At 43.3% G+C, this 23,615-nt stretch overlaps 1 protein-coding gene and 2 long non-coding RNA genes across 6 annotated transcripts in view; 2 read left to right on the top strand and 1 right to left on the bottom strand.

Moving 5' to 3' along the window:
• Positions 1-1,363: 1,363 nt before the first annotated feature.
• Positions 1,364-23,615, top strand: part of LOC138945778 (uncharacterized) — a 23,719-nt gene continuing 1,467 nt past the window's right edge. The window contains exons 1-7 of the mRNA XM_070317288.1: positions 1,364-7,510; positions 7,730-7,863; positions 8,294-8,394; positions 9,129-9,320; positions 9,900-10,063; positions 11,565-11,719; positions 21,454-23,615. The exon at positions 21,454-23,615 is cut by the window's right edge and continues 1,467 nt beyond it. Coding sequence (XP_070173389.1) covers positions 1,386-7,510; positions 7,730-7,863; positions 8,294-8,394; positions 9,129-9,320; positions 9,900-10,063; positions 11,565-11,719; positions 21,454-21,503 — 6,921 coding nt within the window. The 5' untranslated portion in view covers positions 1,364-1,385 and the 3' untranslated portion in view covers positions 21,504-23,615. The remainder of the gene's footprint in view (positions 7,511-7,729; positions 7,864-8,293; positions 8,395-9,128; positions 9,321-9,899; positions 10,064-11,564; positions 11,720-21,453) is intronic.
• On the top strand, positions 12,335-18,456 carry LOC138945777 (uncharacterized). The gene is made up of 3 exons (XR_011449111.1): positions 12,335-12,805; positions 13,409-13,527; positions 16,729-18,456. It is a non-coding gene; the product is annotated as an uncharacterized lncRNA (long non-coding RNA).
• On the bottom strand, positions 13,933-20,052 carry LOC138945775 (uncharacterized). 4 transcript variants are annotated; one of them, XR_011449109.1, is made up of 5 exons: positions 19,877-20,042; positions 19,248-19,332; positions 19,017-19,086; positions 18,203-18,281; positions 13,933-15,595 (listed from the first exon to the last, which is right to left on the bottom strand). It is a non-coding gene; the product is annotated as an uncharacterized lncRNA (long non-coding RNA). The 4 variants fall into 4 exon arrangements; XR_011449108.1 differs by having other exon boundaries at positions 19,017-19,332; positions 19,877-20,052; XR_011449110.1 differs by lacking the exon at positions 19,248-19,332 and having other exon boundaries at positions 19,877-20,007.

Genomic DNA, 23,615 nt, shown 5'->3' on the forward strand with positions numbered 1-23,615 from the left:
AGCTCCTTTTGAGACCTAAACACAATCTAAGTACAGCGGAAAGCTCCTTTTGAGACCTAAACACAATCTAAGTACAGCGGAAAGCTCCTTTTGAGACCTAAACACAATCTAAGTACAGCGGAAAGCTCCTTTTGAGACCTAAACACAATCTAAGTACAGCGGAAAGCTCCTTTTGAGACCTAAACACAATCTAAGTACAGCGGAAAGCTCCTTTTGAGACCTAAACACAATCTAAGTACAGCGGAAAGCTCCTTTTGAGACCTAAACACAATCTAAGAAAAGCGGGCCTCATAAAGGAGAGAGTCTTAAAATGGGGGTTTCATTTACAGAGGTTAAAAACAGAAAATCTGAGACAACGGGGTCTGAAGAGAAAGGGAGTCTTTTATCGGAGGGGGGGGGGGGGGGGGGGTGTCAGTGCGTGTCTTAAAAGGTAGGGTGTCTTCTATCCGGGGGGGGGGGGGGGGTCTTCTATCGGGGGGTCCTAAAAGGGCCTACCGGTTTAGTGATATTTCGTTTGACAATGTTCTCCTGTATACTTTATAATGAGTTGAGCTGATCTGACCGGTTTGCATGACAGAGTGATCATTACAACCAAGATTTATACATGTAATTACAACATTATGACGAGCTTACCTTAGTGAGTGAAGTATAATTGTGGTTTTATCGACCACAATGTTGAGAGGAAAGGGATTACGTTCCCGCGTTCGCTCTCACGTGATCCAACTCCTCTCGGAATTGTGGGAGATAACACTCAGTTAACCTTCGCCCGACCGGGTTATCGACTACCCACGGAAGACATCGTGGGGCCGTGCGGACCCATGTTTCTCAAGCTGAAGGAACTTACATATAAACTAGGGAGAGAAGTCACAAACCTTCAGGTATTGGCTCTAAACATCATTTTCTACCATCTGTTTAATTGTGGAGTTAATAAGCAAGTCGCGTGGAGCGAAATTAATACATAACAATGTGGGTCCACACGGCCCTACGACGTCAACAGAAGGGTATTCTCGATTTTCCTTTTTTGAGAAGCTTTAGTCCGCACGGTAATAATTAAATTAATAATTTAATTTAATTACTTCTTGCGGAAAATTAACCACGGCGTCTACGGAAGGGGATGCACGTTTTTGCTTCTTTGGAAAGCATGGGTCTACGGAAGGGTATGCATACTCGCGGAAATTTAATGATCTTTTAGGACATAAGAGCTTTTTAGGTGTCTGAGGCATTCTTAAAAGCTCATTAAAAAATTCCAACTGGTTTAAGAGATATTTGCAATTAAACACCCTTCTGGGTCCACACGGACCCACGACGACCGGCGAAGGTTAAGAGATAGTGGTTTGGAAAATGACTGGTGTTGCAGGAGATCAATGTAGGGCCGACACCCCGCCATGAGACAGCAGTCAAGCCCAGTCACAGCACACCATGAAGTTCCCGCCCGACCACACACAAGCACCAGCCCTCCCGGCAGCAGAGGAGACCCCGGCACCCAAGCACAAGGTGCGCTTCCCTCCCCTCTCTCTCATCCAGCAGACCTCCTCCTCCACGGCAAACCTCTTTCCCCCGCCCAAGGAGGCACTGCCGTCACGTACTATCTTGAAGAACGCGGGACTGGGACCCCAGGTCAAGGGTCTCAACCAGAGTCTGTGCGTGCCGAGACCATCACGCTACTTCCCCATGATCCGGTCAGATCCGGCGCTCTCCTTGCAGATGTCCATGCGAGGGAACGCGCTTCACCCCTCGGTCTCGCCCGCTCTTCTCTTGCTGTGGACTCACCAGAACCATCGGAGATACCCCACAGGAGCTCACATCCCAGAACCCGACAGCCCTCGGCCAGCTCCGAGCGAGATTCGTTTTCCACAGCTGCAGTCGAATCATCACCCGTTCCCGGTAGCAGCTTCGTTCCCTCTGCCGCAGGAGCCGGGGATGGACCAGACACGCCAATTTTCGCCACGAACGCGTTTTCCTGCCATAGAGTACAGGCCCCTCTACATTCCTACAGGCAGGGAGGAGGACCAGGCTGTGGAGCTGCCGGAAATTACGGAAATACCCAGGAATGTTTTGCCGAGAGAAGAAACAGAGATTTTGCTGAAGGAGAAAGGTTTGACAAAGACAGAACACGACAGAGATTTGGAGGCGGAAGGAAGCACGGATCCAACGCAAAAGAAGACGAGGAAAGGGAGGGAGGGTGTGTTATGTTTAGCGAGGGACAAAGGCCATTCAACAACACTGCTGAAGCTGCCAGCGATTTGGACGAACCCGCAGGATTCCCAACAACCAGCCCAACACGACATTCCCAAGGACAAAGTCCGAAGTCCGAGAAAGAAAAGACGCAACCTCTCTCTGGAGAGGCGCCAGACATCCCGTCCAGACAAGAAAAGGAACCAGTCCGTGGAACGCCCCAAACAGGCACGGACTCATCTTGTTACCTTGAAAACGGGCCAGGCAGAGAAAAACGCGAAGGCGAAGGAATCAGCACCGGTGGAGACAGGAGGAGTGGGGGAGGGATCGAGGCAGCATGTGCAACCCCACACCTCCAAGGGAGCCAAGAGAGACAGAGTTCCGCGCTTCGTCCCACACCTTCAGCCCCACAAGAAGCAGACTCCCAAGAAAGCGGACCATCCCCAGCCCGCGCATCTCCCTGCCGTCAGCGTCAAACCGATCGCCAGGCTTCCTCGCTCCAGGCTGACATCAGAGACGAAGGAGACAAGCAAAACCATGACAGCTTCACCGCATCATCTGACTCCGCTGCGAACCCAGACCCCCCTCAAGACGCCCCTCAAGAAGAGAGGCCAGACTTCTCACTCCACGCCGAGTGCTCTTCCTCCCTGGACCCTCAAGGACAGAGAGCTCCTATCCGTCTCAAAATCAGAGGCCTTGCCGCCCATAAAGCAGGAACCAGACGTGTGGGTTCCCCGGTCAGAAGAAGACCTGTCAGTGCCCGTGGTCAAGAAAGTCAAAGTGCAGGACACTCTACCACGACTTTCCCTTACTCCCTCGACAAAACCCAGAGAGCCTACGTCGCTTCCAGTCCTACCCAAAGGGAAGAAATCAACTCCCTTTCTGCAAAGGCATCCAAAAGAAATGGGACAAGCCGAGAAAAGAAAAGAAAGAGACGTGACAAACACACCTCTGCAGCGAAAGCTGGAGGGGAAAGTACCCATGTTTTCCCGTCCCCAAACCAGGGAGAGAGAGGAGATGCACCAAGCGAGGAAAGATTTCAACTCACTGGCAGTCCTCCCCAAGGTGACCATTCCACACAAACAATACTTTCACGTCCCGCGGATAGTACCACAGCTCAACCTCCCCTTAGAGGAAGACGAGGAGGAAGAACAGGAGAGAATGACAGGGAAGGAGAAGATGGGGAAACCAGGGAAAGACAGTACAAGAAGGAGGGAGAAGGAGGAAGGGGAGAGAATCAGTCTTCCGAAAATCTGAGCCGGGATTCTGTGTTTGTACCACTAGATTCAGTGAGCGTGCCGCCGACGCTCGATAGTCACCATGGTAACACGAGAGACGAGATTGTGAATAGCACGGGAACCAATGTTCAATGGAAAATCTGGTTTGAAGCTTCCTTACCTAGTAGTCCTCAGATGTCTGATGTGAACGAGAGCTGCTCACAAAAGGACACCAAAGAACACATCAACAAAGTGATTCCAGACTTTGAGCAGACAGAAGGCAACAGAGATGTCAACTCTTCTCAGAACGACAGCCAAATAAAGCAGGAAATCCACGATGAGGATGAAGAGATGAGTACACAGGATCATAGCTCCCGCAACACATGGACCGGCAAGACAGAGTCATGTGAACGTGGTTCTCCTTCAGCTCTGTCAAGGATGAGTAGCGATCGCCAGTCTCAAGATGAAGTTGTGGTCCGGGACGGGAAGCATTCCCTACCAGGAACACCTAAAGATAAACAGGGTGGGAGTAGAAGAAAGCAGAAAACGCCACGTCAGCTTCAGCACCAGTCCAACAGACACCACCATCTTCTCCAAGACCAAGACAGCATAGAGCCAGTCCATGACCATCCTGTTGCTTGTGATGGAAGCTTTGCAGATGCTACGTCTGACGCTCCAAGTCAGACATGTTTGGTGGAGAGCTTGCCACGGAAGTTTGTCCATATTCTATCGCGACCAGACATTAGGAAGGCCAGTGTCAACCCTACAGCCCAGGACAGCTCAGCGGACACGTCAAGCTTGTCGAAACAGACTCCACTGCAGCCTTGTCCAGATCCAGCCTCTGGGAACAAAAGGGCCATGCCCTTGTATAACGATGACTCAGATGTTCTCATTCTGTCGCCAAACACTTCAATTCCAAGAGCACAAGAGCAAGCCAAACTCAGAACAGCGTTGGAGCAAGCTTCACCTTCAGGCCAATGTCCCGCTCAGCACACTATTCTGCCTTTGAAATTGACACTGACAGAACATCAGAGATTTCTCATCACCCCAGAGGACTTACCCAAGCTGTATTGTCAAGACCCAGATGGAATGACAGACGAGCAAAAAACAAAAACTGCTGCTACAGAGACGATAACGCCGAATGACATCCGTGTGTCAAATGCAGAGGAGTACCGTGGGTCTGAGATCAGCCCTCCAGTCGTGAGCTCGTGCAAAAGAATGCTGACAGAATCCGAGAGGATAGTTGAAAAATCGCCATTTCTCGTTGATGACCACCCCTTGCTGCAGAGTAGACAACGGCTTCTTTCTCTTCTCGAGCGGAGGGTTGAAAGCACTGTCAGCAATCGTAGGTCCCCTAGTTCATGCAAGCTCAAAGCTGTTCATTCAAACCTCGAAGCTGCAACAAAGAATTGTCCACGCCTCGCAAAAATAGAGAACAATGGAGTGACTCGAGACGATGCAAGCTTTAGTCGCTGGCTGCAGTCTTTGAGTAGAAAACAAGATGATTCTCCCACTGGTAGAAAATCACCTGCTTCTCCAAATGAGACGGCAGTAGGAATGAGTCAGTTTTACCTTCAGACGTCGGCTTCCTGTACGCCAAGAAACACATCGGCCCATGGATGTGAAGATTATTTGTCGTCAGGCACAGCAGACTCGGGCAAAGCGGCAAACTACAAAGGAATGAGGAAAGAAGAGGAGGTTACACTTTCACCCAGCATCATCCATGGAAGTGTGCGAAAAACTTTGGCTCTTAAAGACTGCAAGACCAAACAGGGGCACAAAAGGCAACGAAAACGAAAACAACTACAAGCCGGATTACAGGAAAATCATCACTCGCCTGGGTGTGAGCAGCCTTTACTCACAAGAACAAATGACCACGCAGAAGAAGGGCCGAAACAAGCACAGATTGGAACGGAATTTATACGACAGTTACTGAACAATCCACCTCTTCAGTCAGCCAGCTCAGCTTCGTCAGACAAGAAGCAAAGAACAGATAAAGTAAGAGAGGCTGAACATGCCTCTGAAGACACGCCAAAGGAAGGCCAAACTTGGAGTGCAGGCACGCAGCAGTCAGCCAACGTTGCACACAGCTCACTCAAACTCTTCCAGCAAAGCAGTTCGCCGTCCACAGTTCCTTCCATCAGAATCCCCTACATCCCAATACCTGTCTACTCCCCGAGATTTCCTGGAGTGATTCCTGCCGTCACAGCGGGGCAGCCACACTTTCCCTCACCCCTGTCAGTAATGGCGTCAGGGTGTCCAGGGCCCCACTACATCCCCATCGTGCCCAAGATACCCATGCTTGTGTCCGCCGCGCACAACGCTTTTCTCAAACAGAGCGGTGTACGAAGTTCTCCATGGTCGACTCCGGCGTCATCGAGCTCGGCTGCAGGAGCGACCAGCACGACACTAACCCAGGCTTTGAGGAGTGGGTATCCCACGGTGCGGCATGCCCTCCCCAGAATGAGCTTGCCACTGGGGGCGGGTTGTGGTCAGGTGGTGCACGCCACGGTGTCTCAGCTAGGAGTGGTCCCCAATCAGCTGTTCCAGGCCGGTGCTGGGGGAATTCCTGTCGTCTTCTTTCTGCCTAGCTTCAGCCAGGATCTGACTCAAGCTCAGCCCAAGGTGGAAACCATGACAACACTCACAACAACGAAAACAGTACCAGCCAACGCGACGGAAACAGTACCAGCCAAAGCAATGGATAGTGTACCAAGCACAGTAGCAACATCCACAATAGCAACATCCACAATAGCATCAGTAACGGACACCAAGGATGAAAAAGCCAAAATAGCAACCGCAGCATTTCCACAACCAACGGCAGCGTCCAACCTCCAAGACTCAAACCTTGTGGAAGATATACAGCCAGGATGGTATGTCGCAACGCCCCCTGAACGTGAGACCGCTATTCCCCAAAGCGTGACAGAAGCGGAGCATGTGCAGGATAGCGTTACACGTACACAATCTCAACGGGAAGGAAATGTGTCCTCTTCGCAATCTAAGCAAGAAAGAAAAGCGTCTTCTCTAGAATCACCACAAACAGGAAATTCAATCACTTTACAATCACAGAAAAAAACAAAATCTTCCGCCCCTGAATTTAAAGGAGAAGGAAAGTCCGCCTCTCCAAAGTTTGAACAGGAAGGAAAATCATCCTCTGCAACAAGTGAAAGGGAAGGGAAATCATCCTCTTCACAATCCAAGCAAGATAGAAAGCGTTTCTCTTGGAATCATCCCACATCCAAGAAGCCTAGAGTTGAGGAGAACCCCAATTCCCCAGTGATTCAGAAATCATCGCGCAAGAGAACCGCCTCCATTCGCTACGACTTTCAGTCCGACCTTGACCTCTCTGACGTGTCGGAATTTGCCGACGTCACGCCTATGACGTCAGATGACGAGTGGAGGCCGGGTAAAAACGACAACGTGCAGGCGCTGCTATCGAGTGACGAGGACGACGGGGAGCGACCAAAGATACTGGGAGACCTGGACGCCTTGTACAACTCGCTTCGGCCACGCGGTACACAAACCCCTTCACCGGAAAAAACACAGTCCAAAAGAGGGAAAACCAAGAAAAAGCAAAAAGCTGTAGGCATCAGAACGTCGGGAAATTCGGCAGTAGGCCTAATTCCTCGTGATCCAAGTTCAAAGGTAAAAGTGAAAAGTGCTACGACTAGTTGTGGACTACAGGATCAGCATCACACCGCTTCACCAAGCAGCACAGCAGAAGGTAGCACTGACACAGAACGAGTCCGAGCCCCAAAGGTAGAACACGACGAAGAAAGCTGTGAGGAAGAGGAGGATTCATCCATCACCTCCACCCAAGACTCAGCAACCGCAACCGCCACTACCACAAAACGTCCCGGCCCGAGACGTCGCAGAGCTCCCTACACCAAAGACGAGCTCACCTGCCTCATCTGCAGCAAGACGTTCGTCAACATCTACCGGCTGAAGCGTCACGTGGCCTCCCATGGCAACGCCCGCCCCTTCAAATGTGAGGTGTGCGAAAAGGCTTTCAAGCAATCCGGGCACCGCAACGAACATAGGCTGACCCACAACGCCGCCAAGCGGAGCTTTCTCTGCAACGTCTGTGGGGTGGTCATCAGTAGCAGGTCTTCGTTCAGGTAAGAGTTTGTGTGTGTGTGTGTGTGTGTGTGTATGTGTGTGTGTGTGTGTGTGTGTGTGTGTTTGTGTGTGTATGTGTGTGTGTGTGTGTGTGTGTGTGTGTGTGTGTGTGTGTGTGTGTGTGTGTGTGTGTGCGTGTGTAACGTTTGAGTAATGTCATAATAGATGAAACGCTACAGGTTAACCCCCTTAGAGTTCCTTTATTTTATTTTGTGCAGGTATCACATACTGTCCCACAGACAGTTAGGGGCGTGCGGTATAGACACGGCGAGCTGTGAGATAAGCTGTACCGACGGTAGAACTCTCAGAGAAGACAAGTCCGCCCCTGGAAACGAGAGTGTTCCAGTTTCATGTGAGTCGTCATCATTTTCAGTTTATGTGTGTGTGTGTGTGTGTGTGTGTGTGTGTGTGTGTGTGTGTGTGTGTGTGGGTGCGTGCGCGGTTGCCGGCGTGCGTGCGTGCGTGCGTGTGTGCGTGCGTGCGTGCGTGCGTGTGAGAGAGAGAGAAATCATCATCATCATCATCGTTATTTTTCTCCCGTAGGTATATCTTAAATGTTGTTATCTGCAATTTACCGTTTATCCGGACAAAAAGTGTAACACACACACACACACACACACACACGCACACACACACACACACGCACACACACTCACACGCACACGCACACTCACACACACACACACACACACACACACACACACACACACACACACACACACACAGGGAGAAATATAGTTATTTTGCGCTGTAAGCCTATTGATGTAAATCTGTCCAAACAGTTATGGAGGGAGTGACCGTGGCAGCCTACGACTGTCCGCACTGCCTGGACCGCTTCGCCACTGCCCAGAGCCTCAACTGCCACCTGGAGACTCACCAAGAGGTACCTGCTTCCCTTTTGCTTTACACGTTTTTTTTATTCAAATAATTACAAATAAATGCCGCATACAACAAATTGGACAAATGGAGCACAACATGCTATGCTGACAAACGTGTTCTTGAAAGCAGTATAAGATCACATCTGGTATACAACGTTTGTCAAGAGGATAGTGGAATTTGCAAAAGTGAAAAAAAAGAGGCAAAAGCAGCATGGAAAGTTACTACCAACACGCTAACTGCATCCATTTTGTCTTCTGGTCTCAACCACTATCCATGACATTCTGTCAACATCTACACATAATTGGCTCCACTATGTCCGTATTAGGACAGCTAATGCCGTCGGCTTCAAAGAGTTGGCTGTGTGGGCAATATTTTGTGTTATTCTAACATAAAACTGACGAAGCCACACACAGTTTTGTCTTGCAGACGCAGATGGTTTGTTCTTGCAAAAAACAAGAAAGGTAAGTTGTTGGAACGTTTGTTAATGTTATTGACAAAACAATAACAATGTTATATTTATTGTTATATGATTAAAATAAATATTATTAAAATAATTATTGTTTTGTCAATATGAAACGTGCCAACAACTTACCTTTCTTGTTTTTTATTATGAATTTTGGAACGTTGGCAGTCTTTGATTTTAGCTTTGTCTTGCATTTCACATTGACTGTCAACCAAGACAGTGTACGTGTTCAGACATTAAATTGCAGTTTTCCTCAGTGTTTTGCTTCCGAACAGGTGGAGTCGCGCTGTCACGTGCAGCCCTTCACGTGCTCGGAATGTGGGCGGAGCTTCACCTATCGTCACAACCTCGAGAAACACCGCGAGTGTCACGAGAGCTCCGAGACCAGGGCCGACAACTACCGACGCAAAGTGAAAGACGCCATTGATGCTGGTAAACCGCACTATGTGTGCGACTCTTGTGGAAAGGTAATTTGCCTGACCTTATTGAGAAGCCAGAATGTTGTTCTTCTCCCCTACACGGTCCATTTTCACCGCCACATATGTGTCAAGTTTTTTTTATACGGAATCATTTCACATGAATACATACTATAAAAAACAAAACATGATCAAGACCCTGTTTGCATTCTGTGCAAAGACTTTTGTTTTGCGTGCGTTTGTTCCTGAAATGATTTTCATAACTGGCACCGGTGTCAATCTCCCAATGAAAATCAGAAAAAAATCCAACTATTCAAAGCTACTTTCAATGGGATTTTACATGCTTGACTTTCTTGAATAACAGCAACTTAGTAGTGCGTTCGCGAGTGTGTGCACATGTGTGTGTGTGTGTGTGTGTGTGTGTGTGTGTGTGTGTGTGTGTGAGAGAGAGAGAGAGAGAGAGACTGGCACATAGAGAGAGAGAGAGAGAGAGAGAGAGAGAGAGAGAGAGAGAGAGAGAGAGAGAGAGAGAGAGAGAGAGAGAGAGAGAGAGCGTGCTTGTGCGTGTTTCAATCTGCTCGTATGTACAGCTACTATTCACGTCTCAAACATTCTCCTTGACCTTTGCAGGTGTATCTTCGCAAGGAAACGCTGAGCAAGCACATCAAGACGCACCTGGGTCTGAAGCCATTCGCGTGTGACGTGTGCGAAAAGACGTTCACTCAGAAAGTTCACCTGACCGTACACTCCAGGCTACACACTGGATCCAGACCGTTCCAGTGTCGCTCATGCAGGTAGCGTCTGTGTGTCTCTCGACTAGTGGCTTGTTCTTTCTCTTCGCGTGAAACTAACTCCGCTGTAAAAGGTGTTTGCCGTTTTGATGTCAGCAAAGAATCTATCATAGACTGTCAGGCTATGCCCTTAATAGGCTTTAGCGTGTGTGCCTGTGGGACTTTTAATATTCATTGCAACGATGTAAAACGAAGAAATTAACTAAAACAGCGTTATTAGTGCTACCCACCTGATGCGCATTTGTATCCATGTCTGCCACGGTAAGTGGAAAACATGGCAAAGTCAGCACACACACAAAAGTAGCATGATAGCTCGACCTATCTCAATTTGCTCTACAAATTTCTTTGCGCATTGTGATATTTTAAAGGCACAGTAAGTCTCCCGTTAACCATCACAGATACTGTCAGGCTTTTACACACAGTACAAACACCCTTCCATTTGAACGCTCACCAAACGGGAACATCCTAGGTGCCCTACGTAAAGAGCTAGCAATTTTCAAAGAATTAATTTAGCGGATTGTCTGTCAGACAATCGGACGGTGCTTTTTTGCGCTTCTAACCTAACTTTTGAAATCTAAATAACAAATTGACATGACAGCTTGTTACACAAACATTCTTAATCATAAAAGAAATCTTTTTTTTCATCAAGACAAGATCAGAACAATACGAAGTTTTGAAAGTTTAAAAAAAGATAGCCCGGAACCAGGGTCATGCAAGGTCGTGGTTCTCGTAGCAGACGACGCTGCCTGGCGCCAGTTCCTCTGAACCGTTAAGCGCCACTGCTCTAGTTCGCAGCCGTTTCAATGTTGCATTTCAGATTCAAAGGTACACAATAACGTGCTATTGCAGATAAGCTTACAGATCGAGATTTGCATTGAAATGACAAACTGGCGGCTAAATTGTGAAAAAAGGGAAACTGGATTACACGGGTTCACGATGGTTCAGAGGTAAGATTAACCACGAAAAAATATTTTTTTGAAAATTGCTCGCTCTTTACGGAGGGCACCTAGAATGTTCTCAAGCGGTGAGTGTTTAAATGAAATGGTGTCTGTACTGTGTGTAAAAGCCTGACAGTATCTGTGATGGTTTACGGGAGGCTTACTGTGCCTTTAATATTAAGGCGTGTTTGCCACATTATGTGCGTATGATTTCCGCCAAAGTACATAGAATACAAAGTAGCCTACACAGAATACAAAGTACATAGAATACAAAGTACATAGAATACAAAGTAGCCTACACAGAATACAAAGTACATAGAATACAAAGTGAGCTGCGCAGATGTTGTTCCAAGTTGAAAGGAAGTTTGTGGGAAAATACTGCACGTCCTAGTTTAAAGCCGATACACACTGGAATTCACCAAATGAAATGAGAATAAGGTAACAGTTTTGTCTTTAAGTGAAAGGTATGGCAAAGTCAGCACACACGGCAGTAGATCCTAAGCAGTTAACTTGACTGCGCGAGAAACAATCGGTAACTGCTTCACACGTCAGTTTCCGGTGTGCAGATGCTGCTTCCTGGACAGCACTGCGCTTGCGCGGCACGTGGAGAGGGACGTGTGCAAATGTGACGCGTTGGGTTTCCGAGTGGGCAAGAGGGGCAGGAAACCATACCACGCTCGCCTTGTGGACAGTCGCAAAGCAGCCGCTAAGAAAAAGAAAGGTGGGTGTGCCTTACAATACAGTAGAACTCCCCCCCCCCCCCCTGCCCCACGATGATTTAAGACATAAAAAGTCTGAGAAAATCAGGACTTAAAATCAGGGAAGAAGTATTAAAATGGGGGTCAACAGATGAATAGAAAGTCTGAAAAAGGGTCTCAGAAGGGTGGGAGTCTTAAAGTTGCTGGGATTATTCAAAGGGGGGTTCCCGATGATTGTATACTTGACTGAGAGGGGGGGGGGGGGGGGGGTAGTCTGATGGGTAGAAGAGGGCTAGAGGAGGCAGGAAGCCCTACCATGCAAGCTCGTCTAGTGAACAGTCGCAAAACATCCGCAAAGGGAAAGAAAGGTTGGAGTGCGCATCTAGATAATGTACATTAACACAACCATACACACACACACACACGTTTATATAGACAGACACATACACACACACCCCAACACACACACTAACACTAACACACGCGCAACACCCCCCCCCCCCCCCCCTTCCATACCCAACCACACGCGCGAGTAGGCCTACTCAACGATGTTTTTTTGTTTTTTTAAATCGGCAGGAGTAAGGTTAAAGTGTAACTAAACAGACATTTTGAAGTGTCAGCTTTACTGAATTGCTTTATGTTTTGTCTAAGTATAGACCTGTAGAAGCGATACTGGACGATTTTTCCAACGTTTACTGTGTTTTCTGATTTACTACGATTTTTTAAAAGTGTTGAACCCATTTCAGATTTACCTGCTTATCTGTTCTTGATTTGATACTTCCAAAGAACAAGTGGTACTTTGAGTTCCGGTTTTATGTTTTAACCAATCAGAATTTGGTTCCTAAATAAAATCGTCTGCTGCCTGTCCCAGCAGAGTCGGCAACAAGGACTGCTTGCCACATGTGTGATGTTACCAACAGAAATAGCCATAAATTGGGCAAGGTAGCAATGTAAATGAATTGGATCTAACTAATGTGCTTGTACTGCATCTCTGGCCTTTGAATTCACTCCAAATGTACTGGCTCAGCGTGAGAGGCAACATCCTGTCGAAGTCGTAAGCACGAGGCTGACTGGGAGATTATTATTCGAAGAGCATGCTGAAACGGATTGTAAGTACACTATTTTACATGTTCTCGACATTTCTGTTGATCTTTCCTTAACTTTAATTGTTTCCTTGATTTAAAACCCTAGGGCTTGTATTTTCAGTTGTGATACTAAGCACGTATCTTTACCACAGTAGTTGATCACTTCACACTTGAATTTTGGAATGATGAAGTGGAATTATTTCTGGATCAAATTTATTCCTTGTTCCCCCCTCTCGATTCCTTTTTTCGCCACATATGTATTGTCGTGTAAGGGGGTAGATGCGTGTACTGGCTGAATTTTTTACTTCGGTCAGATACAGATGATTGGAAAAAAAACTTGTCAAGGAATTCAGAATTTAATAGATCTGTTCGAAGTTTTTACGGGATGGGTCCTGTTACAATACAGACTGAATGTGCGCAAGATTAACTTTTGATTAAACATACACACACAAATGAATCTCTTGATTTTGTTATACGGCGAATGTCCAGTTTCCACCACCACGTCTGTGGTATGTTTTTATACTGTTTGATTGAATAGACTGACGTGCATTCTCTCGCAAATGTGCGCGCGTGTGTGTTTGTCTGTGCCTCAGACTTATTAATCAAAGATGATGTTGCACATTGCAGATCTATGCGACAGGAGCAAGTGGACAGCTACATTTGTCTGAGCGAAGATCCAACGGTAACCAAGCTCTTTTAGCCGAAGACAGCGAGCCTGGGTGCATGCAAGCTTCTATCATGTTCGTGTGAGTGCTGCAGGGCTATTAGACGACTTTTCATTATTCTTGATTTGGAGATCCATGCAGGGTATTAGAAAGTGCAGAATATACACGTTTGAACAAATACGATGTGTGTTTGCTCTGAAAAAAAGAAAAAACGCAACAAACAAACATTTGTTTAAAGTATCACAAATATTTATTACCTGTATCTGCATGTTTTGATAATGATGAAGGGTAAATTTCTTTGACGTGTGCTTTTGTTTTAACCACACTGATAACGAATGATAGAAACACAGACACACTTAATAACATATCCACAAAAATTGTAACAATAAATGTAAGCTGAACAATGCCTGCAACACATTTCAGGCCTCAGAAGGAAGTAATTATGAGATTCAGACAGAGAGAGAAAGCCCAACACGAAACCAGTTGTGACATTTTTTATTTCATTATGTAATATTAAAAACACGACAACAACGTATTTCCTGTACTTAGTTTCGTGCAATTATGGATTGCAAAGTATGTCTAATTGAGTGGCATAAAGAGGCACAGTTGCATGAAAAACCAACTCGGATCTTGACTAGGATCAGGATTTTACATGGACACAACCTAGAATTTAACATCCTGGGGGGAGGGGGGTACTGCGCCTTTCACATCAAGATGTAAAGATCTATTTTAAATAATACTTATTGGAAAGGAACAAAATCAAACAAACTACAACAATCGTTCTGAGGGGAGAGAATTACCTCTTCCGAAGAAATTACCTCCCTTGCTTTTCTTGTCGTGACTTATGTAGAGTAAAGTGAATAGAAAGTTAATCAGTCAGTAACAAAAAAAACCACAACATTTCTTAAGATCAATGAGGAGTCTTGAAGTATTTGTCAATGTTAATCTTGTATGCATAACAAACAATATATTACGGATTGATAATTAAAGAAAATCGTCTCTTCTACAGGGTTGACCCCCCTAAAAAGGACACCCACAACCATGCAAATTACTTCTGCATCTGTTGAACCAATTATTTTATATGTGGTATTCATTAACTTCAGTGTATGTTCTGCCTTTCCAGTAAGTGGCAATTTTGTAAATTGAATGGTCTGACTTTTGTGCAATTTTAATTTTTTTCTCCAAATTCGGGGGTCGACTAAACAGAACGAGTTTTGACATTGAGCGGTAGCCATTTTTACCTAATTTAAACCCTTCAGGCTTTTACCTTTTTGATTATTTTGAATGTCTGAGTATGTAAAAACATCCCCTTCAACCCCCAGGCTATCGATGACCTGAAGAAAGCATGCAGTTACAGCTAGGTTCAGGGCAATCCTCAGACACGAAAGCGTTGGTGTCATTGGTGATGCAAAAGTTAGATAATTTAACCTACAAATTTGCCACTTTGTGAACTGCACATGCATAAAATCAAGTTTAAGTATGCTGAATATGAAGTTATCCAGTCCATTGGTGTAGAAGTTATAGCATTTCTGTCAGTTAACAGTATTTAAAATCTCTAAAGTAAAATCTGACATATTCGAAAGTTTTGCAGACAATTTTTACGATATTCTCCTAAGCTTCTCCACTTCTCAGCCCTGTCTTGGAAATGAATTCGAATAAGGCAGTCAAAATAACTTAGTTTGGAGCACCCATCAATCAGAATAAGCATTAACTTTTGACACAGGAAATATCTTCTACCGAAAGCTCTCCTGGTTTTATTCTACATTTTTCCTGCATAATGGTAACAAATTTAATGATAAATCTAAACAACGAAGTGACTGTGGTAAGATGAACAAAGTTAAAAAACAGAGGATTACTGTAAATGGTTTACGAATCGAAATCTAAACAAGTTTTAATGATAAGTAAAATGATAAAAAAAATCAAATAAAAAAAAGCTAACGTCCTCGCATTTGTCCAGAATTATTCCATGTTTAACATGGGAACAGAGGGATAATTGGTCTAAAGAATTTTTAAAAAGGAGGGTTAGGGTAACCCTCTTTGGACTATCTGTATGCAATGCCCGCTATAGGTGAAAGACTTTTGTGGAAGCCATGGAAGAATGCATCGCTGTTGTGCTGGTTCAGCTTGAGGTCCTGTCCTAGCGAATATCCTGCACACACAAAAACACGACTTTTTAAGTCACTTATGTTGCATTCCGTGACATAGCTTTGTTAAAACCGTGTGCCTGATAATAATGACAGATTTTGTTGATATACATTTTTTTTAAAACACCCCATATAATATTGTTTGACAATCTCTTTCAACATAGTTTACGAATCACCAATGTGTATACAAACGCAAATAACCCACAGGTCAATAAATTACTTTCCAGACAGAGAGAGAGAGAGAGAGAGAGAGAGAGAGAGAGAGAGAGAGAGAGAGAGAGAGAGAGAGAGAGAGAGAGAGAGAGAGAGAGAGAGAGAGAGAGAGAGAGAGAGAGAGAGAGAGAGAGAGAGAGAGAGAGAGAGAGAGAGAGAGAGAGAGAGAGAGAGAGAGAGAGAGAGAGAGAGAGAGAAAGAGAGAGATTAAAACTAGAAAATGTGTGCTATATAAAACAAGGATAATCACTGTCAAATCTTTGCTTGTACCTGCATGGTGTTTACTGCGCTATATACACAACCTGTTTTATTTCATTTATTTAATTTTTTTTAATTTTTTTTTTTTTTTTGGGGGGGGGGGGGGGATGTTTTGTGATGAGGGTTTTTTCAAAGCCTTTACTGCTTTAGTCATTGAATCCACCCGACTTCGATTTATTGTTCAGTGATGGGTAATTGTGTGACCAACTATGTAAGCTAGTGATTGTTCTGGCTTCATACAATGACATTGCATTAATTTTATGACAATACCAACAACCATGCAAAACAAATATCCCCCCTCATACTAAGGGGGGATAATCAATAAAAACACAAGGCTTATGATCAGTCAAGTTCATTTTTATTAGACTGATAAAAAGATATATAGGTAAAAGTTTGGCATGATATGGGCACGGATTGGCGGAAGATAAGCATGACAACCTGTTTTATTTCATTTATTTAATTTTTTTTTTTTTGGGGGGGGGGGGGGGGGTGTTTTGTGATGAGGGTTTTTTCAAAGCCTTTAATGCTTTAGTCATTGAATCCACCCGACTTCGATTTATTGTTCAGTGATGGGTAATTGTGTGACCAACTATGTAAGTTAGTGATTGTTCTGGCTTCATACAATGACATTGCATTAATTTTATAAGTGTATGTGTGTGTGTTTCAGGCAAAAGCTGATATTACAGTCCTAGTTGTATGCAGTACCTCTGCTTCTTCGTTCAGGAATCAAAGTATACAATCTAAACCGATTATTTTGTTCAATAATGTTCAGCTTACCATCCCGAAGAAGGCAGTAACGTGCCGAGATATTGATTATAGATATTAACGTACCTAACCTGGTTACTGGTGTGTTTTCTTTTTATTTCAATAATGTAAATGTGTGACAACTTGCAGGGTACTTGATGTTCAGAGCAATTTTTCTGGCAAAAGACCTTTTATGGATCAAAGAAAACTTTTGTCATGGTGCACAAGTCAATCAATTTGGTTCATAAATAATTTGTGCTGCATTTTCCCTGGTTCCAAAACGTAGTATGTATTACCACATGTCCTTACCTGTCATTGGCATCACATGATTCTCTGCAAGCAGTCTTTTGTGGAAATACGTCATTTAACACTTGCACTTATAGTAGGTGGCTGTGGAACGGTAGACATGCAACGACAACGAACAACAAAAGACAAAGTGTGGAGTACACTCATTTTTCTTAACATACGCTAAGTTTCTTTGAGAATGCTCCAAGTGAAAATCAGGGGTTCCTAGGCCTGATATCACAATTAAACAGCTTCTTCTCAGAATCAGGAGGGAAAAAACTGTTATATGGCGAGATGTCGTGACAAGAACAGACAGCAGCAGCAGCAACAACAACATTGCTAAATCGTCGCTTTAACAAAATTTCATGTTTAGCATCGCAGACAAAGCACGGCTACTGATCCGACCAAAGCCACACTTCATGCACGATGGGCACATTGTTGTGGCCAGCTTGTTAACGTGCGCATTGTGTATGTTTTACATAGAATTGAATGTGTTTGTCGTTGTGTCTGTCATCTATCCTAGTCGTTTGATTTAGAATAAAGCAAACTTATTACAATGACGATTTTCTTCGGTTTTTGATGAAGGATTGGCATCAAGACTTTTCCTATTTTCCAACTCTGCCACCATACACTGGCCGTTCAGGTCTGCATGTCGACCACATGGTGTGTGATCAGATTTTTCGGACATGTTCACAATGCTTACATGACCACCAAATGGAAAATCAGTTGGTATTTGTTATGTTTTTGTGTTAGCACAATCTTCATACAAGTAAACAGAAACAGTTTTGTTGCAAACAGAGCCTTCATAAGAAAAAATGCTTCTAAGTCAAAATACATACCCCCTTTTTCGTATTGCGTAAAATATACCCATAAATTCTGGACATCATATTTTTATTTTTTTTCACAACAATGAAACCAAACTTTGGCATATGTTTTAGCAATATATTCACAATAAAACCTATGAGTTTGAAGGCTGCATTCTTGTTTTGTTTATTTTTGAGAATTTTTTTGCAAACCCATGCAAATGGCCAGTTTCTGGGGAGAGACTGGGGAGATAATGGCCAGTATAGAAAGAGTTAATAAGTAAACTAATGTCAGAAGTAGGTATTTACCTTGTTTGCCTTCGCGTTCTTGATAGCCCGCTGCAGCATTTGTATCACTTCCCTTGACATTCAAAACGCCAATGTATTTCTGAAAGGAAAATAAAGATATTGACCGAAACATCACACAAGTGGTATATCATGCTAGGTTTTGTTTACAGCGCCTGTTCTACGACCACATCTGATTGTAATTTAAATAAAGAAAAACTGTATCCATTTATTACTTCTCTATTTGTGTGTGTTTGTGTGTGTGCAGGGGCGGATCACATCATTTTTAAGGGGGAGTTTCCAAATTTCTTTTAGGGACAATTTGACGACGCGAAGCGTTTAGTTGAAGACGCGAAGCGTTCAACCTCCTTGGGGGGGGGGGGGGGGGGGGGGGGGGGGGTCCGACAAATGTTGATAAAAACAAGGAAAATGGATCAATCTGAGCCAAGAAACATCCCCTGATACACCTTCCAAAAAAGTAAATATATTAAGAAGAAAAATTTGAATCACAACAAGGACAATTGATCGATCTGGCGCAACCTGAGCAAACTAATTAGCCAACTTCTTTCCAAAATCGTCACTTAGAATACAAAGGCCGGCTCCTAAGTGGTCCGGAAACCCCGGAACCCCCCTCCGGATCCGCCCAGTGTGTGTGTGTGTGTGTGTGTGTGTGTGTGTGTGTGTGTGTGTGTGTGTGTGTGACCGATGACCTTCTCTAAATTCTAATCGTTGCGTTTGCATGGTAATAAAGTTTTAATACTGGATATGCCCATGAAAAAATATCATTTCTTGTTCATGTCATTGTGTGTGTGTGGCCAGGACCGTGACTTCTGCTTGCCTCAACGTCTTCAGAAAAGACACAAAATGCCAGCAGGCGTATGTTCTTGGAGCACTCAGTATGCCGTCATCTGCAAACAAATAAATACAAATTATTCAATTGTGTAAATAAAGAACAATCATTTTAATATTACAACAAAAAATTCATATAACTGTAGTCTTCACCAGAGACATCCACTACACTATCTTTAAATAAAACTGCCGTAAAAAATTGAAATACTATAAAACTTACCCCCACTCAGATCTATTTGGGATTATTCAAGTTTCAACCATGTAACGATGCCGGTTTGGACAGATCTGCTAGTTTGCCGCTGAAACTGAAATCAAAGGCGATCTTCAGAACTATTTCTAATCTTGTATTTGTGATTAATATAAAATACTGATCTTCCCAATAGAAGCTGATGTGCATACACATGACCAGGACAAGGTATTTTGTTACAGGGCATTTACGCAGACGTCGCAGTTCAAAATATCGTTTTAGATCTGATTTTGTACAGCAGCCTGTGTGATTTAGAATCGTCTGCCCTTTTTCGGTTTAACATTTTATGGACGATTCCTATGAGACTGCTCAATCATAACTGATGACAAATTCAGAAACAGATGATGGTTTCAAGTAGGCTACAGTAATGATTCGTTAAAAATGTCAAGCCACTCGTCGATCATTCACACTCAAAGAACCCAAGCCAAATCTGCTCTGGTTCCGAGCAGCTTTTTCCAACTGAGACCCTAATTGTTACGCATCTGCCGCGAAAAGATAGACCACAAACAAGCGGCACTGTACCATGCTTTCGTTTATGTTGCTAAACAGATTAAATGTGCATTGTAAATGTGCTTACAGCAAAGAAATGCATCCTTACTTACCACAAAAATACTGGTACCACATTCATCGCACTTGTGTCTTCTTACCAAAACCTATCGATATGTTTGTTTACGATATATTGGTAATTACTAACCGTTAACTATTTTTCAAAAATCTGAAATGACTTTAAGAATCAAAGAAAGATTAGCTAAAACGGTTGACTTCAGAAAATAAGCAATATTTTTCTGAACCATGAAATAAAAATCGAAAACTCCGTTTGATCTTTTATTTTGGTAGATTAATGACAACAGCCGGAACTGAAAGTACCAGAACCAAAAATTAAGGGCATTAATCAGGTAAACTAAGAAGATTGTCGTTCCTGGCGCGCACTTCACATGTCCGTCAAACAGTGTCCGAGTGAGAGAATTTTTTTTTTTTTCGCAGTTCGACAGTATATGAGGCCCTTCTTCATATCAAAGTGTAAAGGTTGCTGAACGATGTTTTTCCTTTTTGCTTGTTTAGTTACACTTTAACCACTCAACAGGCAAAGATAATCCATAACGAGTTGTTTTCATACCATCCTAGTTGTCTTTTTACATTTAGTCAAGTTTTGACTAAATGTTTTAACATAGAGGGGGAATCTAGACGAGGGTCGTGGTGTATGTGTGTGTGTGTGTGTGTGTGTGTGTGTGTGTGTGTGTGTGTGTGTGTGTGTGTGTGTGTGCGTGTGTGTGTGTGTGTGTAGAGCTATTCAGACTAAACTACTGGACAGATCTTTATGAAATTTGACATGAGAGTTCCTGGGAATGATATCCCCGGACGTGTTTTTTTTTCTTATTTTCGATAAATACCTTTGATGACGTCATATCCGGCTTTTTGTAAAAGTTGAGGCGGCACTGTCTCACCCTCATTTTTCAATCAAATTGATTAAAATGTTGGCAAAGCAATCTTCGACGAAGGCAGGACTTTGGTATTGCATTTCAGCGTGGTGGCGTAAAAAATAATTTATGAATTTGGTCATTAAAAATCTGAAACTTGTCATTAAAATTACTTCTTTATTAAGCAATCCAAAAACAATTTCATCTTATTTTTCGTCATTTTTTTATTCCAAAAACATATACATATGTGTAAAATTGTTATATTTGGATTACAAACAAGCTCTCAAATTAAAAATATGAAAATTATGATTAAAATTAATTTTCCGAAATCGATTTAAAAACAACTTCATCTTATTCCTTATCGGTCCCTGATTAAAAAAAACATATAGATAAGATATGTTTGGATTAAAAACAAACTCAGTACGCACAAAGGATTGAGATACAGAAAAGCGTGTTATCCTGCTCAGCGCGACCAGTACCGCACAATTCTGGCTTGTCGACTGATTTCACTGCCTTTGCCACGAGCAGTGGACTGACGAAACTACGAGTATGCGGTCTTGGTGAAAAAATACAGTGCGTTCAGTTTCATTCTGTGAGTTCGACAGCTTGACTAAATGTTGTTATTTCGCTTTACGCGACTTGTTTCTTTTTATTGACAGAATGTGATCGATGATTCGGTGACATTTTATCCTTGGTCAATTTGATTTTTCTGGCATTGTTCCATGGTCAATTTGACATTTCTGGCATTGTTTCTTGGGCAGGAGTTAGGCGTGGAAGAGGAAGAGGCAGAGGCCGAAAGATCCCCAAATAAGGACTCGCGGCAGCCATCTTGAATATATTTAATATCACGCATGTGCATGAACATTAATTTTATGTTGTGTTGTTTTTGTGCGTGTGTATTCAGGGTGTCATTGTATTGGCTTCCTATCTATAGCAGAGTGGCCGCGTATTTTATACTTCTGCATTTAATTTTTTTTCCCTTGATGATCGTTTCTGTTCAGTTTTCGGGAATTGTGACTTCAGTCATTCAGTTTTAGGATTTGATAGTGCAGTTATTCTTCTCGTGACCTGAAACTGTAGTTGTGCTCATCATGACTTAAAACTGCAGTGCAGTTAATTTTCTCAGGACCTTTCTCAAGGGCACTGCTTTGACGATTAATACCTCAAACAGAGACTACAGTCACTGTCTTAATTATGGTAATATTGCGCGTATTTCCATTGGTGTATGTGTGCGGGAGTGACATCGGATTAGAAGTGCCTTTTGCCCTTGGCCAATTAAAATATGGTCTAACTAGCTTGATATGACTCATACTGTGGCGAACTGTGGAGGGGAGGGTCTCAAAAGGGCCCACCTTTCTTGTCGGTGTATATTTAACCACTAGTGGTACCCGTGCTACGCACTTTGTGTGCTGCGCATGCGATGTCATTTTGTTGGTTATGTGCTTGTGAAAATGTTGTTTGCACCCCCCCCCCCCCCCCCCCCCCCCCCCGCACATTATCCCACATATAATGAATTATATTCTCTTGGTGACAAATAAAATGTTAACCCTTACACCGGTGCAATTCTGTAACACATGTTACATAGCCACTTGTGAATTAACAGAGAGAAAAATAACAAAAAACAGTCATATAGGTTTTCGCATCAATGGGAGGTAATCGGAACTGACCAAAAAGACTGCGCGACCGCACGCGACTATACAAACAAACAAAATAAAATACAGCAGGTATGACGTTTGCATGAATCCATGATTACGTCTACATGAACAACAGTGATAAAAGTGCGCATCTCTTCCCAGCCGTGCAGCGCTTTGAAAGTTGGAAGCATTAAAATTTAAACGGGTAAAAAGCCATCGTGAAGATACGAAAAAAAGTATGACGTCTAAAATACTTAATGATTCAAACGCATAGTATAACATATGTAATTGACAACAGAAAATATATACATGGTTCACACACACAATCGAGTGCACACATCCATGCTTATTTAAAGTCATGTACACACACACACATATACATACATGGCATCAAGCAACACACAATTAAATGACACATATGTAATATGGAAAACGTATAATGGACATGAACATGGCAAGTAATGTACACCGTTACCTACTATAAAATTGATGATATATATATACCACTCACTTGCTATTCGCCTAAAAGCTTGCGGTGTGCTGTGACACATATAAGAAACCAGAAGAAAAAAGGACTTTACTTTGGCGAAAAGAGCATATGCTGCTTATTTTTGTACATAACTGCTATAACTGTATTTTTTCCGAACACTTACATGTAAAAAACATAGAGATATATCTTACCATTTCACTAAGACAGCCAAAATAACGGTCAAATTAAGGGGAGATCATGATGACGTACATGTCTATGGTTGCACCGGGGGAAAATATTTAGTCGCTGGAACCTATAAGGTATAACACATGTTACATAGCCACTGGTGAATTAACAGAGAGAAAAATAACAAAAAACAGTCATATAGGTTTTCGCATCAATGGGAGGTAATCGGAACTGACCAAAAAGACTGCGCGACCGCACGCGACTATACAAACAAACAAAATAAAATACAGCAGGTATGACGTTTGCATGAATCCATGATTACGTCAACATGAACAACAGTGATAAAAGTGCGCATCTCTTCCCAGCCGTGCAGCGCTTTGAAAGTTGGAAGCATTAAAATTTAAACGGGTAAAAAGCCATCGTGAAGATACGAAAAAAAGTATGACGTCTAAAATACTTATTGATTCAAACGCATAGTATAACGTAATTGACAACAGAAAATATATACATGGTTCACACACACACAATCGAGTGCACACATCCATCCATGCTTATTTAAAGTCATGTACACACACATACATACATACATACATGGCATCAAGCAACATCAAGCAACACACATATGGAAAACGTA

Source organism: Littorina saxatilis, linkage group LG13 (genome assembly GCF_037325665.1).
Source record: "Littorina saxatilis isolate snail1 linkage group LG13, US_GU_Lsax_2.0, whole genome shotgun sequence".
NCBI lineage: Eukaryota > Metazoa > Mollusca > Gastropoda > Littorinimorpha > Littorinidae > Littorina > Littorina saxatilis.